The 19,513-nt window shown below is 42.5% G+C and overlaps 1 protein-coding gene across 3 annotated transcripts in view; it reads left to right on the top strand.

The window, feature by feature from the left end:
- Nucleotides 1-19,513, top strand: part of NAV3 (neuron navigator 3) — a 1,112,283-nt gene that overhangs the window by 977,248 nt on the left and 115,522 nt on the right. For 2 of the 3 annotated variants that reach the window (XM_085653005.1, XM_085653006.1), the window contains 2 exons: nt 9,895-10,048; nt 15,943-16,117. In XM_085653005.1, the coding sequence (XP_085509131.1) occupies nt 9,895-10,048; nt 15,943-16,117 (329 nt within the window). Of the gene's footprint in view, nt 1-8,478; nt 8,545-9,894; nt 10,049-15,942; nt 16,118-19,513 lie in introns of all 3 variants that reach the window. The other variant, XM_085653004.1, reaches the window with a different exon arrangement.

Below are 19,513 nucleotides of genomic sequence, written 5' to 3'. Positions count from 1 at the left end.
CTACAAATCTAAAACTGTTTAACGGTTACACAGGTTACTGCTGTGTATTCTACATTGACCGTCACAGTAATATTGACGGTGTTTAAAGTATTTCTTCTGCTTCTGTTTACAACTGTATTTTCAAAACTTTCCTAATTGTACTGATTTTGGTGTCTAAAATTTATATCAAAAAGTGTTATTTTTGCACATTGGTCTCAAGTTTATTCTTGAGGGTGCCTCATTTATTGTCTCTGTGAGTACACCACATACTTAGCACTACCTTCTGATGCGCCTAAATGCTCGCCCACACTACCACAAATAGAGTGTTAGTCTTATCTACTTTTACCTCAGTATAACAATGTGGGTCTTACTGGACTTTGTGCCCTATATACAGAGCCAGCTTCCTACAATGGTACACTGTCAGAAATGTGATTCCTGGTTGGTTGATTTATGCACCCGTGCCAGGCAGGAACCACCACTCTTGTCAGGATATGCTAGATACACACTAAAAGACAACATGTACTCACCCTTTTGTAGCTAGGCACAGAGCAGTCAGGCTTATTTAAGAGGCAAGGTGTGAAGTATTTGTGCAACACACTCACTCACACACACAGACAACACAATGAACACACCACAGAAATACTCCACACATTTAGAGAAATAGATAATATTTAGCTGAGTAAACAAGACCAAAACAACAAACATTGAATCTGTGGAAGTCGAGATATGATTTTTTTAATAGTAAATACAAAAATAGTGCTTAAAAGTCACTAGCGGTGAAAAGGTTACCTGAGATCGCGAGGGACCAGTGTAAATCCAAAGCTCCGGCCATCAGTGATGGAGGACAGGATGGCCACAGGACCCACCCAGACCCGCTTAGAAAGGACCTTGGATGGAGCAAAGTGTCGATGCTGAGGGCTCAATGCGTTGATCATTTCCATGCAGTCGGGTTCCTGCGTCCCCGTTGAACTGCGCTGAAGTGAAGGCAATGCATTGTCGTCAAGCCGCTCCAAGGGCTGTGCAAGCCGTAGAACCGCTGTCATCAAACAGCCTCTGCTTCGTTGTCAAAGGGTGATGCGTCAGATCCGAGTGGTGCAATGGTGATGATGCAACGGTTTTGAAGAAAAGCAGCCGCAGTGCCCACTTCTGAGGCCCAGAACTTGGAGCAGGCACCTCAGGCAAGTGTAGGGCTCACAAAATGTGGAGTCCAGCAGCATGAACAGAAATACACAAAGTCTTTAGTGTCCCTAAGATGTCGGAAAAGGAGGCAAGCCATTGGACATCACTTGGCCGGAAGGCTGAGTCCAGCTGTTCTACGGCAGAGTCAGGGAGCAGCAGGCAGCAGGGCAAGAAGCAGAAAAGCAGTCCTTTCAGAAAACAAGTCCAGTTGAGCTTTTTAAGCAGCACAGTAGTCCTTCTGACAGAGTTTCAGTTCAGATCCAGAAGTGTCTGTTTTTAGGGGCTCAGAGACCCAGTACATATACCCAAAGGTGCCTTTGATATAGGAGGTGACTTAAAAGCAACTCTCTGAAGTGCACAAGGATCCCTTTCAACCCAGTCCTGTCTGCCAGGGTACCTGTGGGGGTAAATATGTGCTTTGTGGGTGGACAGGACACTACCTATATCAGTGTTTTTGTCAGCCCCTCCCATTCCTCCCTGCTCTGGGAGACCCATTGGGAATTCAGATGAGTGCTCAGAATGCAGATGAGCCTCACCTTGCTGTTTTTGTGGCTGTCTAGAGGTAATACACAAATTGTAACTGTTGCCCAACCCAGACGTATATTGGAGACAGGCTGTCGGGCACCAATAGCAGTACGTACAGAGAAATGTCCACTTTCTTAAAGTGGCATTTCTAAAAGGGTAATGTTAAATCCAACTTCACCAGTAAGGAGGATTTATCATTACCATTCCAGACATATAAACATGAAAAAGCTACTCCTCTCTCATCGGGAATTACAGTTTAAAAATGTATTAAGGAATTCCCAATGCTATGAGAATGATAGGGTTCACAGTAGTGAAAAACTAAATAGGCTGTTTGTCACTAGCAGGACATGCAAAACAAGTCTTGCCTTTTACTTACATGGCAACATGCCCTTAGGGTTATTTAGGGCCTACTTTAGCGGTAATTTATTTGTAATAAAAGGAGAATGGAAGGCTTGACAAGTAGTTTTAAATGCCAAGTCAAAGTGCACTAAGCTGCACACACAAGCACTGCAGTTTCAAGCCTGAGACAGGTTTGAAAGGCTACTTCTGTGGGTGGCACAATCAGTGCAGTAGCCCTCTAGTGGCATGTGAAGTATAGGCCCTGGGCATATGGTGTACCACTTTACAAGGGACTTACCAGTACAACAAATATTCCAACTGGTATACACCAATGCCATCATGTTTAGGAGAGAAGGACATGCACTTTTGCACTGGTTAGCAATGGTATAGTGTTCAGAGTCATATGGCCAACAAAATGAAGTTTGGAAAAACAGGAGGTATGTTGACACGCTGTTCTATATGTGGCATCACGACTCCAGTTAGTGAGGGGGTTCATGGCACAAGTTGATCACTTTTCATTTTACTGTTGGTTGCATTGCGGCACTAAACCGGTTTAATTTTTCTCTAGATAAGCACTTGCACACGTTGTTAATGCTGTAATACTATTATGAATTCACAACACGTATTTCTCCAGACACAAGTCGGACTCGCCAAATACGCATTGATATTTTGCATCACTAAGAGGAGACTTTATTAATTTAGTTCATGCATAACTATTTGGCGCTGGATTCGTACTTTTTTGCATTAAACAAGATCTTCTAAGCACACGATGAGCCAAGAGCAGATGGTTTGATAAAGATCATGTCATAATATAGGTCAGCATTTCGCCACATGCATGTTTATTTTTGTAACGCAAGGGGAATGATTGTTTCGGGTTTACAGCTTTACCTACTGGGGTTGCTTTTTAAACACACGGTTGGCATTTTTTTCTTGCACATGTTGCATTTGTCTATTTTGCTTTAGACTGTTGAATTTCTGGTCACATTTCTGACAAACAAATTGCTTGTTATGCACTTGGTGGAATATATATGGTTCCGATACACTTTGTGTGTTACCAGCTAGGGCTCCAATGAACAGTTATTGATATCATATTAGCATATTTAATTTCAGTTAAGCCTGATGAAGGGTTCTATACCTGAAATGCATTGGGTTCTGCTAGAGCAAGATGTTTATCGCTATTTATGAATTTGAATTCTCAATGGAATTGATAGAGTATACCAATTTCATATACTGAAGAACAACTACTAAAGAAGTGAAATTGAAGGATTTCAGTACGTCTCTTGTGGTTTCCTAAAGTTTTGTTTTTTGATTCAACATTCGAAAGCATGCAGGCTAATTTTGGCAGTGTTTGTTGGGACTGGTAAACCAGCTGGCTACCAGCAATTTCTTTAAGTAACTTAGAAGTTCTCCACACCCTGGCACCCCAAACCAGTGTTCTTGTGTGGAGATTCAATAAGACCTTGAAAGGAATGATAATGAGCCTACCTGAGCCCATGAGGCGTAAGTGGGATACCCTCCTTCCATGCCTTCTCTTTGCCTACAGGGAGGTGCCATAGAAGGGAGTGAATTTAGCCCCTTTGAACTCATCTATGGCCACCCTGTCAGGGGACCTCTTAGCCTTGTAAAACATGGGTAGGAGCAAGCTCTGAGGAAGCCTCCTCAGGATGTGGTCAGCTACATGCAAGCCTTCCGCAACCAGATGCACCCCTTCTGGGAAATGGCGAAAATCAATATTGAGATAAGCCAAGAAGGAATGAAACTCTCGTTTGGCCAGAAGTCCACTCTGGTAGAGGTTCAGCCTGGCCACTAGGTGTGGGTTATGGAACCCAGAGTGCTCCAGGATCACTGGACAGCCCAATATGAGGTGAAGGAGCAGAAGGGGGAGTCCACCTACTTGGTGGACCTGAAGACCCCTAGAAACCCCTTACAGGGTGCTCCACATTAACCGTCTCAAACCCGCCTTTGAGAGGTCCAAAATGCGCATGTACCTGGTGACAGATGAGGGAGTGGAAGAGGAGACCGGACCTCCTGTCTGCCCAGGAACACCATGGGTCATTGGAAGGTGTCAACCTCTCCCTTTACTGACCCCCAAAACAGCAGATTGATTATCACCAGTTGCAGGGACTGTTCTCTGTTCTCTCTCACCCCTGGACTCACACATCTGTGCATCCATGACATTGATACTGGAGATAGTCCACCAGTGAAGAACAAAATTTACAATTTGACAGATAAGGTGAGAGCAGTATCAAGGAGGAAGTCTTTAAGATGCTGGTGTTAGGGGTGATTGAGCCCTCCAACAATACCTGGCCCAGCCATTTGGTGCTGGTACCCAAGGATGCTCCTCCGTGTGCCACTACAGAACTTAGGTTCTGTGAGGACTACTGGGGTCTTAACACCATCATGAAAAATGACACACACCCTCCATCCCCCGAGCTGATGAGCTCATAGAATGGCTGGGCACTGCCGAGTTACTCATGACTTTTGATTTAACACCAGTATACTGGCAGATCACTCTGACTGAGAGGGCAAAAGAAAGATTTGCATTATCAACCCCAGAGAAACACTTTCAGTTTCGGAAGATGCCTTTTCATTTGAAGAATGCCCCTGTCAACTTTCAGAGGTTGATCAACAGGATCCTATCTGGAAAGGAAGCCTTCTGTACTGCCTAAGTGGGCGACATAGCTGTCTACAGCTCCAGCTGGAAGGAACACCTGTACTACCTCCAGGGTGTGCTTCCGGGTCTGTAGCAGGTGGGTCTGACTATCCAGGCCAGTAAGTGCCAGATAGGGCAGGGTTTTGGGGTTTATCTGGACCACATGGTGGGCGGGGCCACGATGCAGCCCCTACAGTTAGAGTTTGAGGCCTGGCAACCCACTAAAACACAGACAGAAGTGAGGGCCTTCCTGGGCCTCACAGGATACTTTGGAAGTTTGTGAAGGGGCATGGCACCATTATTGTCCCCTTAACAGAGATTACTTCAAGAAAGCAGCCAAGACAGGTGATCTGGACAGAGGCCTATTAGAAAGCCTTTGTCAAAATACTCGGACTGTTTGTATACATTGTAAACTATGTATTATATTTGATCCTAATTGTTTTATGGGATGTTTAAAACGAGCGAGACACGGTGAAACAGTCAATGTACACTCAGATTTGAGTGTTTCAGGTAGTGCAGGTCCTGTCTAGAACATATTGCTCTAGTCTTCACTTCAAAGTCCTAAAAGTTGCATTTTTTAGACCTACAATTTAAAAATCAACTTCACTCTAAAATGTGTTTTATTTACTCTTTCTATATTTTCCCAATTGGAAGTTATACTTGTAAAGTGTTACAAGGCATTTCCAATGCTGACCTATGGGAGAGAGGCCTTGCTGTAGTGAAGAACGAATTTAGCGTTTTTTCTCTAAGTCCTAAAACCAGCAAAAACTAATTAATTACACAGTCTAAAGAGGAGGTCAGAAGGCAAAAAGACAGGGGAAATCACATCAAAAGATTGTTGATTCCAGGTCTAACATCCGCAATTTTTTCTGACCTCGTTCATGCTAGCCTTAGGACTCTGAGCACTTTACCACTGCTAACCAGTGGTAAAGTGCATGTACTCTCTCCTCTAAACATGGTAATATTGGTTCACACCCAACTGACATATTTAATTTAGCTATAAGTCAATAAGTCCCTAGTAAAATGGTACTACGAGTGCCCAGGACCTGTAAATTAAATGCTTCTGTGGGCCTGAAGCACAGATTGTGCCACCCACTTAAGTAGCCCTTTACACACATATCAGGCCTGCCATTGCAGAGCCTCTGTGTGCAGTATAAACTGTAATTTCAACCTGGCAAACCTTCGACCTTTATCCCAGGCCATACCTTCCTTTTTAATAGAAATAAGTCACTCCTATGGTGGGCCCTGGACAGGCCAAAGGTGAGGGTGCCATGTATATAAAAGGCAGGACATGTACTTTTTTAAGTTTTCATATGTTTACAGGTCCTGTTAGTGAAAAACTCTTAAATTAGGTTTTCACTACCGCAAAGGCCTATATCTCCCATAATATAACATTGGAATTACTTTATTACATTTTGTGAGTTTCATTACCAAATGGAAGATAAAACTAGTTCAAGTTTGATGTCTCTGGAATCCTAATTAAAAATCCTAATTTACGGTGGAATTGGATTTTAAATTAAAATTCGGAAAATGGCACTTATAGAAAGTTGGCATTTTCTTGCCTTAGCCATTTTGTGCCTTTCTGTGGTCACATGACTGGGTGTAGTTGGCATTTGGGCTTTGTTTATTCCTCCAAGACAGCCACACACAATGGGAGTTGAGGTGTGACTAAATGGTGTTAGAAATGGGGGTCTCTAGTTGGGAGAGATAGGTACCTTTGTCCAAATAGGGACCCTTCTTCCTAGTCAGGATAAGGGAGTTACACTCCTAAAATAACCCCTGCTCACCCCCTTGGTAGCTTGGCACGAGCAGTCAGGCTTATCTTAGAGGTAGCGTGTAAAGCATTTGCACATAACCAACAGTAATACAGTGTAAGCACTACAAAATGACACCACACCAGTTTAGAAAAATAACCAATATTTTTATATACTTAAGACAAGACCAAAAACGATAAAAATCCACAAAAGAAATTAGAAATCTTCAGTTAGCACAATAACCTTGAAAAACAGTTCCTTGAAGTCGATAGCTCTCTCTGGGGCTATTAATGCGTTGTGAACAGACAAATCCAAACAGTTCTGTCTGACCGCCACATACCCGAGCAGAACCGACTCATCTCCTCGGGTGAGCAGCGTATCCCTGGGCAGAACCGATGCCTCGCCACTGCTGTGTGGATTGGACCCATCACAAAGACCCACATCACCCACTGCAGTTCTTGAAACAAATGCATCGCCCCAGCGGCACAGTGCATCCACAGACAAGTCTTCGCCTCTCTCGTCAAATGCAGCCTCAACGACGATGCATGAGTCTGCATCACCACTTCGCAGCTCCTCAAACAGGCATATCACCAACTGCATTCCACATCCTTCATGACGGATTTCGATTCGCAAGCCCCGTCAACGGCAGCCTCAACAACAATGCAACAGGACCTCACACAGGAGCCTCACCGCATCTCGGAACCGACCCAGCGCTTCGGCTGCATAGCTCATCATCGACACGGATACTTGCAAAGCTCTGCACCAGGATTTAAGGCACTCTTTTCAGTGAGCCTAACTGGGCCCCTGTAGCAGCCTATGCTCTATCGCAGTTGGCCTGAACTTGTGACTTTGTTCCAGTCCGGCAAAACCAGATTTCCCCAATTAGCACCTTGTGCTTTTTGGGGCTATTTTCACTCCAAACTTAAAAATTCTAGATCTCCAGTTATACTTATTTGATTTTTGCCAGTTTGGTCTTGTTTTAGTTATTAAAACTTCCTCTTTGTTTGTAAATCTTTTGTAGGCTCCTCTTTTTGTTGTGTTTACACTGTTTTGCTGTTTCAAGTGTTACACAAATATTTTACACATTGCCTCTAAGCTAAGCCTGACTGCTCTGTGCCAAGCTACCAAGGGGGTGAGCACAGGTTACTTTTGGGTTTGCATGTGCCTTACCCTAACAAGGGTTGTGGTTGCTGCTTGACCAGGGCTTACATTTCAGTCAACCAACAACCCATTTTCCTACAGTGCCTTTCTTTGTCAAGGTTATGAAATGTCACTGGTAGAAGTGCCGTTATCAAATAGAGATGCACACATTTTTCAATTGCCACTGTAGCTGCCTTTTTTTACTGATAACACTAGTAATAGTGACATTTATTATTGTACATTGCTGCTATTATGTTTAAACTTTAATCAAGTGATGGGGTGTTTGTGTGTCAGTGCAACATTTTGGCCCCTTTTAAGCATATTTTCTGTGTTACGGACACACATTTCCTTGTGATTCCCATCTGAATTCGTGCAGATGCCTGATTGGAAATATTGTCCTCAATGGTCCCTGCTTGTGGCCATCTTTTCTGGATTCACAGATCTCCAGTTCTCGTCACGTTTTCTTGATTGTATTTCATAAGCTTGGACCCATCATGAGTGGGCTAGACAAAGGTTACATGTATTTGGGAAATAGCATGCCAGAACGGATTTTTCTACACGTATTTTCCCAATAACACTGCACAAGACATTCACCAGATATTTTACTGGCGTTCAACAGATCATCCCTCTCCATTAAGAGAACTAGACCTGCCGGATTTGCTATCCCGGTGGGTCTGTTGCAGCCTCCATTAGGTTTACCGGGTCACTCACAATTAGGCCCTATGTCCTAGAGAGACTTCAGTGCAATAGAAATTATTTTTTTTAATGCATTTCACAGGAGGTGTTTATTGTTTCATAGCTTCTAAATTGCGGTCATATTCTCTTGTCAACAAATCTCATTCATGCATGCGTTTTTCAGTATCGTTTTTGGTTCTCATTGCATACTTCGTGTAACATTTGTCAATGCAGGTCATCTTTCATGTGGGCACCAAAGAAACGTCGAAATGGCCATGTGATCTACAAGCATAGATCTCGGTAACACAGTGTGGGGCATGGAGTTGCATCGTTTAGTTCCACCTTGAGTGCTGTTCTCTTTAGAAAGGTGTGCTTGCATGCACTAACTCAATGACGTGTTGAAATATTAATAAATTGCTTGGAACAATATCTTGAATTTATTTAATTTTCTGTTTGCGGTAGTGCTTTGAAGTAACTTAGGTGATAGCTAGCATTGTGTAATGCTGCTGAACAAATGGAACCTCTAATAAATAAATGACAATACATGTAGTTCAATAACACGTTATTTACAGCAACTGCGCATATACATTCACATTCAGTCACACGATGGTTACTACAGTGAAAAAGCCAAGTTCAAAGTTATTACCACAGTACATGAGATGAAACAAACATTGCCTTACAAATTGCATGTTGCAATGACTTTACAAGGGGATAGGGTAATCTTAAAAGCCAGGCCCTTCAATGTGATTTTACCTCACTGGACACATTTAAATACTTGCACCCTGGTTTGGGTTACATATATTTTTTTTAAAAAGAAAACAATGAAAAAAATCCATAGCACAATCAAAACAGGCATATGCACAAAACATAATATGCTAAATATTAGTATTGTTGAGTGAGGGGAAGACAAAAGACACACAATTGATGGACGGAATACAGAACAAATCAAAACATTCACCCCCAGTCAAGAGATCTGGGTTAAATCCATCATTCTTTTGTTCACCATGCCACCCCAGTTTAGAGTGAGGGGAAGACGCCATGACCCACCCGCACTTTTATATATCCTGAGGAATTACCTCTCAATCAACACTGGTATTAATATACATGCAATTTCTGAGGTCTTTATGGTATTTATGATCTCAGCTGTGCCTAGAACTTCAAAGGGTTTAAACTCTGGTCTTGATTGTGATGCCCAATAAAACTGGCAAGTATGCACACATTCAAGTTTTTAAATGTGTTGAACATGATTGTGCACAAGTATTTCATAAAATATCCCTTTTCTGTTTTCTTTTCCATTCCAACATTCTCCTCTGTGGAGTTGGCGAACTGAAACTTGACATTCTTTTTTATTATTATTACTGTGCAATCGGAAGCACTAATAAACGTTCTTTCTACTAATCTAAGGGTCAAAGGAAGTGTTGCTTTTGTTATCTTTGTGTATGTATCTGTGCCCCACACTGCTTCAGAGTGGCTCTCTGATTCGACGCACGTCGGTGCTTGGGAGCAGCATTTAATGTAATGCTACTTGACGATGTCCCAGAGATTGGAGGGGGGCTGAAGGCACATTCTCTTAGGCTGCAAGTGTACCAGTCAGTCACAAGTCATTCTTTCAATATTCTTGTCCCTTTCATACCGTTTCACAACCTTCAGGATTTGTGAATGCACGGAAGCGGAGGCGGAGATTATTCTGCAGCTGAAGGGTGAGCTGAGGGAGAAAGAACTGAAGCTGACAGACATCCGACTGGAGGCCCTCAGTTCAGCACATCATCTCGACCAAATCAGGGAAGCTATGAACCGCATGCAGGTCAGTGGACTGGAGTATCTGGATGTTGCATGTTAATTTAGTGGCATATATCTTCTATGATGGAAATGTTGATTGAGTGTCATCATTTAAGAAAGAGATAGCAGCTGGAAGTATATTCTTCGATATTAATACCAATTCCAGAACCATCCTGCTTTGTGCTTCCGAGATTTCATGCTTTTGTAATAGGTGTTGTAACAATATCGAAACTAATATTTGTTCTTTGGTGCATGTAGATATGAAATATACATTGGTCTCTTATTATTGATTCGAAATGACTAGTGTATATGGGGCACCAAGTAAAAAAAAGCATTTGTAATGCAATAGGTCTCTCATTACTGAAAGTTTGAGCTATTAGCGTTACATTATTATTTACAATGCCAATAGCTCAAACTTTCAGTAATGCGAGAACTATTGCATTGCAAATGCTTGTTTTTAGGAGCCAGCACCTAATTTCATTAGACTTCGATTGAGACCAAAGAGAGAAATAGAAAAAGAAGTTAGAGAGAGAAAGGAGAAGGTGAAAGACAGGAATACAATGAGAAAGAGAAAAGCAGGGATGAATAAGAAAGAAGAAAGAGGTATGAGGTGGAGTCAAGAGAAATCAGCCTTGGTATTTGGTAACCATGTACAAGTCCGCCAGTTTTCCATAGAGTCACCTCAGCCATAACTGAAACCTCCAGTGGTAAAATGGATTCATGAAAGAGGTTTGATAGGATGCTTCATTTGGAAAACAGACTTGAAAGTGTCTGATTGCTTTTCACTGCTGTTATTTTAGCGCTTGCTGTGCAAAGTTCTGATAACCGACCCATGCTGCGTGCTCGATAACAATGCCGCGTTCAAACAATAAACATGAAAGTCGCCCAGTAACCACAAAGTGTACTTTAAAAGACGAGACTGTTTTAAGTAGCGGTATGAGAAGAAAGGCGATTCATTTAACAGGTTTCCAATTAAATTTGCAGAGGCGTACAGGAAAGGAGGAAGGAAATTTAACCTTTGACACTTTTTTTCAGATGGTAAACATCCCAGTGGTTTATACAGCAAGGGTTCCTCCTACCACTGCTACAAAGGGTACATCATGATGGCAAATAAGAATAGTGACCCGGATATGTCAAATGGGTCCCTGTGGGTGGGGAGAGGAACAAAACAGACATGAGGGTGGGGTAGTAAAATGAAGCAGGGACAGGGTTTGTGGGGGAGCGAGAGAAAGCTGGGGGCTTTTAAAAGCAGCAAGAGTGGTGCTGCTAACAGCTAGCCGGCAACATTCACAGATGACATGTACAAGCAGGGTGGGGTAGGGTGGGGAGAAAGGCAATCGAAACACACAAAGAGTTTAATGTAAATAATAATATAAAACAATGAAAAGGGAACCGGGTTCGAGTCTCAGCATCAGCAAAATTGTGCCAATAAAAAACACAATATAAGTAGAATGTAAATACATGAGGCTTATTGTACTCGCTAAAGTAATCACAGGTTTGCCGACAAAGTAAACAGGCAACAGAGCGGGAGGCACGGTCGGGGGAAGCAGCAGTAACACAACTGTGGCATTAAGAGGCGGTGGGATGAAGAATACTATATTTAAATGTAAGCAGCTAGGGGGATGAAGCTGAACACAGACAAACCATAACAGAGCAGAAAACCAAGTTAAAAAATAGTCCCCCAGAGAACAGATAAAGAACCATAGCGGAATGAGACAGGACTAAGTCCCTGCTCTGTGGGAGGATCAGAAGGGAGAAAGGAGTGACAAAGAGGCAGTTCTGACCACTAGCAAGCAAGGATTTTTAAAGGATACTGACATAGACAAATGAAAAGAAATGGCAAGAAGGGGGATTGAAGCACAGAGTGATTGCAGCAGGTCTCGAAGAGACAGCACATGCGCTGTCTAGCTCGACCTAAACACTGCCCATAATGGTTGAGCACATTCATTATCAAGGACAACTCATGAGCTAAGTGAATAAACAGGTTTACAAAACAACACAGAGGTCGCATGCTGCTCATGTGATTCTTGATGTTGGCAGTGTGCCTGGCAAGCGCAAAATAAAGCAGTTTGGCAGACCCAAAAAAATAGAGACTGGCCACAAATTCAAATTCTGGATGTGGTGAGGCCTTTTTACTCACTTGATAGTTTCCTGATTCTTCGCATAATTACTTAATTCAGAGTCTGTCAGCGAAAGGATTCCAGCAAAGAGAAGAGCACCATCATCCTGCTGAGTACATCTGATCCTGAGGCAGAGGTGGAAAGGAGAACTCGGGAGAGCCAGAAAGAAGACGTCAGAACATCACTTATCACATGGACGTCAATCGGTCTATCTACTTGAAATACATTATCGGAAAATAGTTGGAGGCTTTTGTGCTAATGGAGGCAAGGGCTATTTCTGCAGCTCGGCTGCCACCATCTGTGAATCTTAATAAAGAAAGTCCTGAAAGCATATGAAACTAAATAAAGTGAAAAGAGAGAATAAATACGCAGTGGAAGACTTTGAAATATGTGTGCTACCATTATTTGTTCTTGGCAAACGCTCTTTGTAATTCTGGATGAAGCAGCCTAAATGGTTAGGAACCACTTATTTGAGGTAATCAATAAACTTTGAAGAAAAGTCACAAAATGCTCTGCCCAAAAGAGTTGAATGTATTATTTTTGTCGTGTACTTGACTGGGAATTTGTTTGATTTGGCACTGGCCGCATACGATTTCTAACTTACTTTGAACTATTTTCCACCCTGTTGCTTATAATTCATAAGCTCATGAACTGAGGTACCAAGTTGAGAATTCCAAAGAATGTAAATAATGTCTGCCGAGTGCTTGAAATGAGTTGCTCACCATGCAAAGAACCCAGACAAATACGGTAGAATGAGAATATGGGAACATTTACATCGTGAATAGAGCCTCCCACAGAGGACATCGCTGGTGCCAGCACTTTGTTGACTGTAGGTACCGGTGGACTGAAACGCCTCCTGCAGCCCGGACAGGGAGCTCTGAGCCGCCAGGGCGGGGGGATGGGGGGGCCGTCACACTTTCTGCACTCTGAGCTGTCTGTCGGCATCAGGGGTTGTTTTCAAGGCAGCTGGGAAGGAGATGCCGCAGCACAGAGGGTCCATGCACAGCGAGCCTTTGAAGCATATTTACCTTTATAGATGCTAAGACGGCATGGATGGGAACACATGGAGTTAAGTGACCTTAAGTCACCTGGCTCTGGCTTAAACCCGCAGCAGAGCAGACCAAAAGCCTTTACAGCCACGGGCCGGTCCGACAGTAGCCACACTGAGTTAATGCCCTTTCTTTCCGTCTGCCACCTTTCACTATAAAAGCAGAGAGCTAAGAACGCCTAGCATTAATGAATCACTTACTTAGCGTCGGCCGTTTGCGTCTGTGTGCAGTGCAGCCATCTACAAGCCGAGCGGAGCCTGTGTGCTGTGCTCCGTGGAGCGGCTAAGTAGTAAATCTAGTCCGTGCGAGGCCGCGCTGAGCTCAGGTTTTCAATTATTGTAAATTCCATAATCACTCGGCACCACAGAGGATTTACACAAGAAAAACACCGTAGACAGGCCGCTGCATCTGTCACGCCAAGTTTTAATCAAAGTGTTTTACTGGCTGGTACACAGCGCTTCCTTGGTGTGTTTTGTTACCGGAGGATCACAGACCAGATCTGCCCTGGGTATTGAAAAGCGTCAATTAAAACAAAACGGTTGAAAGATGTTTTTCTCCAGATTTTGTCAGAACACCACTCATCAAAGAAACACAAACGAAAACAATATGTACCGTCGCCTCAGCACAGTCCCATGATGTTGCCAGCACTCAGAGAAGAACGTCTGTATCTTCACACGCCTGCTGTTACAGACTACACGCTCTAAGTATTCTACACGAGCAAGGATGGGACACACTCCGGCACAATCCCTTTTACCCTTTGGATTGTGCATGTTGCGCATCTTTAATCTATGGTGCATGAGGATAGTTAATCAACAAAAGGAAACATTTTCATATATGATGACACTTATTGCACAAAGGGGAGTGGATACACGCAGTAAGGAACGACTGTGGAAAGAAAGGTTGGGTGTTTTTTCTGGCAGAGGAGCAATCCTGCTGTTGGAGCGAGGGCTGGGGTTACATGTTCATATTTTCCGAGACCATAAGCCTGGTGGCGAGCTGCCTTCTTGTCCACGCGTGCCTAACTGTCTTTGTGGCCGGCCACCCAAGACAACGTGTATTTATGTAGCCTAGCCTGGCTGAAATGGATGAATTGGCCAGCCACGTGTAGTGTCTTCATCTGAGTGCACAAAAAGAACAATCCATTTCAACCATCTCATCTATTAAGAGAAAGAGGACTCTTCCAAAGTCATCTGTGTTAGATATCTCGCTCTAGTTTAACCCGGCTTGTCCTCACTGATGCACGTCACCAAGGGTTGAGGGCCCGTCTGTCATGTTTCAAAAATCCTTAATGACTCCGCTGCCCATGCTTCGTTCCGTTGCCATTACCCCTTGAGAAAGTTCTCCCTTGCGCTCCAGTTAATGGCCTGAAAACCTACTTACCCTGGTCCAATTGGAGTAGGATCTGGTATTTTCAGCGAAAGAGTAACTGAATGTTGTACCAACAAAAGCAGATAAAGGCCAACCCTATGCTTCGAATATGTTTCATGGCAGAGAGTATTCATAAGGAAAATCGAACATTATTAAAGGTATCATCCGGTAAATTATGTCACAAAACCTAAGCAGGCGTCATCAAAGCAAGGAACGTTCTAGAATGCTTATTGTTGGTGATTAAGTGATGCAGAACTGGGTAAAGAGAACATGTGTTTTTGTCTTCCTTGGACGCATCTTTAAGGACGTTCACATCAGTGGGAGGCCACTAGTTGCTTTCAGGCAGCCTGGTCTAAGGCTTCCTAATCCACTCAGCCCTAAAGGCAGCCCAGAGAGAGAAGGGCAAAGATACAATAAAGGCACTGGTGTGTTACTGCATGAACGCAATGTTGCTGTATACTCTGCCCAATATTAGAGATCTGAAACATTTCATTCATTAGATTTCCGAACTGTCTGCAAACAGTATGATTCTGTATCCAATATATAATCGGAATATTGTGCAATAAAATCCATTGTTTGGTTACAATTTTAATAATGTTTAGGGAGATCAACCAACAGCCTCTAACCGCATTTTAATTGGGTATGGATTGCTTGCTGTGCTCCCTCGTGTGACATAGTGTGTGTATGTCATTAAAATATTTTCCAAATCCTTGAGTTTAGAGCCAGGCATGAGTGGAGCTTACCACTGTGGAAAGCAGGGCTCGTGCGCATGGGGTCACCCTCCACGGTATTACTATTGGTTTCAGATTACTCACGATCACCTGCCACATGCACACTTTAAGAGGCAATTATCTGCACATGATACAATAAGTAAACACCCTCTGGCACCTCCCTGGCCTTCCTGCCTTTACCTGGGCAACTGACAACTAAGATGAATGCTAAAAATATCCCCTGCTGCGTCTAGTTCCTCCCTGTGATCTATGATTACCTCCATTCATAAAGTCAAGCAGTGTCTCGACGGCCCTTCCTTGTAGAGGGATCTTTCTGAGAAATGACGATTGATTCAGTGATGTCACAATTCATGAAAAAAAGAGCGCTCCTCAAAGTAAGACTAAATGTGGAGTGTCGAGTGTCCGGAAACCAGCTCTAGAGAGGCAGTGGACTACGAATCTGACTAGTATGTAATTAACCTACACCTAGCCAATGGACACCCACTTTCACGTGCCTAATCTTTGTTCCTTGGAAAAAACCTGCTAGTTGCTTTTTATTATTTAAAAAAAATTTTTTTTATTGAAAAAGAAATCTGTGGCAGTTGTCACCAATAGTATACTAGGTGATGAAGTCTACATGAATGAATTATTTTTTTTCTTCACCTTTTACAGAATGAAATTGAGCTACTGAAAGCAGAAAATGACCGATTAAAGGCAGAAACTGGAAGTTCATCAAAAACAGCACGTCCCTCATCTGAGTCATCAAACAGTACCTCCTCGTCTTCATCTCGTCAGTCACTAGGGCTTTCTTTAAACAATTTGAATATTACAGATTCTGTTACTTCAGGTATGTATGCTACATTTCTTTATAATCTTTCGAAACGTGCAATCAATAATGAAAAATGCTGCAAAGAAGACCTATTGGTTAAACGCTCGCCACTGGAAAATGAAGTGAACTGAGCTAATCAGTCAAAATCCACGCAAGGGTGACCCAGCCTTCCAGGACATCGTGCCAGTTGCGGCCTATTATGATGGAAAAATAGACTACTTAAAACTGGAAGTATTTACCGCGCAAAAATATCAACCTCTGGCTGGTCTGAAATATATTTCAGGCTAGAAATATCTGTCGCTATCAGGCTACGTGCAGTCACAAAATGCCCATTGATTGTAAGGGAGTTTGTGCTGCTGGTGATATATACCTGTCTATGCAATCTCATCTGGCTAGCAACATCATACACCAATAAGAAAGAATTTTTTTTCCATCATGGACAATATTGTGTTTAGTTTTTATAGTGATGCCAATATCAGGAAATTATAATGCTCTACTAGTATGGTATGGTTATCACAGGTGGTAGTTCCTACCCATTTGATCACCACCCGTGGTATTGCTATGCTACCAGTAGTAATATTTTTTAATGTGCATTACAGGATAGCAGAATTTTCAGAACAGTAGGGGATTCGTTACTGAATTCAGCATTGTTAATAGTGTTTGTCCATTTCTTTATTTTTTGTCTGTTTTTAGCCTTCAGCCCAAAAAAGGAACTTTTCGTTGGTGCAATTAATAAAACATTGCTTACAGTGCTACCCAAGTTAATAAAGCACTAGACCGTCTGCCATGAGTTACTGAAACGGCGGTTGCAAGGGATTGCGGTCAGAGGTGAGGCCTTAGCCTGGTTTCGCTCTTTTCTGGAAAGTAGGTCCTTCCAGATCATGGTACCACCTTACCACTCCCAGGAGTATGCCATCAGTCACGGGGTACCTCAGGGTTCAATATTGAGCCCTATGCTCTTTAATATTTACGTACAACCCCTGGTGGTGATAGCAAAAAGAAGAGGGCTGTCGTTGGTGTCTTATGCCGACGACACCCAATTGGTAATAGCTTTTACCAAGGAGTGTAGAAATAACCTCATCAAATTTAAGGAAGACATGCAGGTGATTGCCGACTGGTTGACTACAAATTGTCTGCGCCTTAATGCAAGCAAGTCAGAGATACTTTTGCTTGGGAAAGATAGTGACATGTGGTCAAAGTAATGGTGGCCAGATACATTAAAACCTTCACCACTGCCTAAAGAGGAGGTTAAGAACTTAGGTTTTTGGATTGATAGAGGCCTGTCCTTTGACGCTCAATCTAAACTAGTTGCAAGGACTTGTTTTGGACTCCTGAGGGGATTAAAACCCTTATTAGGGTACTTCGACCCTAAAATCCGCCAGACCATCCTACAGGCCACGATCTTGTCTCGGCTAGATTATGGCAACTCCCTCTATTTAGGTGCCAACACATCTTGTATTAAGCGCCTGCAGAGAATTCAAAATGCGGCAGTTCCCACCTTGCTGGCACTTCCAAAGTTTCGCTCAGTGTCTAAGTTTCTAACCAAACTTCATTGGTTACCCGTAGATAAAAGGATGCAGTTTAAGACACTGTTTGTTGTTCATAAAATCATGACCCAACAAGCACCTCCGTTTCTAGCATCTTTGCTGGTACCGTACGTCCCTAGTCGCTCCCTACGTTCATCTGATCTAGGACTCGCGTGTACCCCCCGAGTCCATAGAGCGAGAGCGGGTGGTCGCTCTTTTAAAGTTTTGATAGCTAAGCTATGGAACTCTCTTCCAGTTCCCTTCAGAGGGCTCCGGAATCATCTGGCGTTCCGTAAAGCCTTAAAGACCTGGCTTTTCCCGGCTTAATTTTTTATCTCTATCTGGACGGCTCCGAGTCCCTTGTATCTTAGGTAACGCTGGGATGCCCCGTTGCTGGGGCAGCTATGCGCAGTATAAATTCAAATCAAAGATTTCTCACAAAAGTGAAACCGATTTTCTGTGCTTGATTGTATTTAATTGTTAAACAGCTCCAGTTATCATATTTTTTTCAAAAGTATTTAAAACGATTGTTTACTGTTGAACGTGTATATTGTTATATGTACTCCCCCAATTTAAAAGAGCTGGTTTCCTACGTTTACTCTAACCTTCCCATATTCTCATCTGCAGCCTCCTTAAATATCTAGTTTTTTTTCAACGAATAACTCCATTTGCCTGTAGGTGAGCAAATGCATCGTTCTCTGTGAAATCAGAACCATTGCCTTGATAAATCTTGCACCATCTACAGCTTTAGCTTAAAAGAACTGCACTAGAACCACATTGAAGTACAAGGTCTCCTTAGAAGTAATTGATTCTGTCTTATTTGCTAGCTCTTGTAACTTGCCAGCAAAGTTTCCTGAAAAGTGTTTTGAATCTACAGCACTGACGCCTCTAAAAACCTCTTGGTCACGTTTTCTCCTAGTAGTGCAGAACTTATCTTTAGTGAAGGTTCTATGGAAAACCTTTACTAAAGATATGCAGGAGAATAGACCAAATAATGCGCAAGCGATTCATCTTCGAAATGGGACTTATGATTGTCCGTCTTTATTTTACGTTATGGGAGATTTAATATTGTAAATTTACTAGATTTAAGATTGTAAATTTACTAGATTACGAGTAACAAGTTACTAGATTAGTTTGCATATTTCTCATGTTGTTACTTCCTTTACTGGTGCCACTGAATTAGAATTAACATAGTTAACAATAAAATGTTTGAAAGAATTGGGTGCATTATTTTAAAACAATTGTGATTGCTCATGTACGGTCTTCATCCATCATTGTTTCCGAGATCTTATATTTTTGTTAAAATGTAAGTGTGTCTATCTGTCTTCATAAAGTTCAGCAAATTCCAAGCCAGACGTTTATCATTATTATAAATGAATCTCATAAATGAGTAGAGTACCATTTGAAAGTGCAAAGGCTCGATGTTTACTAGTGTTCGTCTCTGGCCTCCATCCTGTGTCCTGGTAGGATGACCATGATTGAGAGATATTTGCAGGAAAATGTACAGCACATGAACACATCACAAACTCTCATTTAAAACTAAGGCTGAGTCAGCCACAGATTTCCCTTAACTCTAATATCTGTAGTCTCTACCCTCCATACTACATGGGAAATTATTAGCCTCATTTGGGAAGTTATTGTCATTCTTCCGCATATGCATACAGAGGTCTATGTTTGGAAGCAGAGTCAGAGCCCAAAAAAAACTCAGCTCGGTGGAGACTACGGTGAAGTCCCACAGCCTTTGACATGTACTGGGGCAACTTTTTTTTTATCTGCCTTAGCCCAAACCATTTAATTATACTAAATTATATGTTGGCATCTTCAACCAGTCCCCATCAGCCATTGGTCCGTTATTGTATCACTCACATTTTTCTTCCTCCTCCTGCAG

The sequence above is a fragment of the Triturus cristatus genome, chromosome 4_1 (genome assembly GCF_964204655.1).
Source record: "Triturus cristatus chromosome 4_1, aTriCri1.1, whole genome shotgun sequence".
In the NCBI taxonomy this organism is placed as follows: domain Eukaryota; kingdom Metazoa; phylum Chordata; class Amphibia; order Caudata; family Salamandridae; genus Triturus; species Triturus cristatus.
The sequence above is the reverse complement of the archived record's forward strand: the minus strand, read 5'-3'. Positions and strand labels throughout refer to the sequence as shown.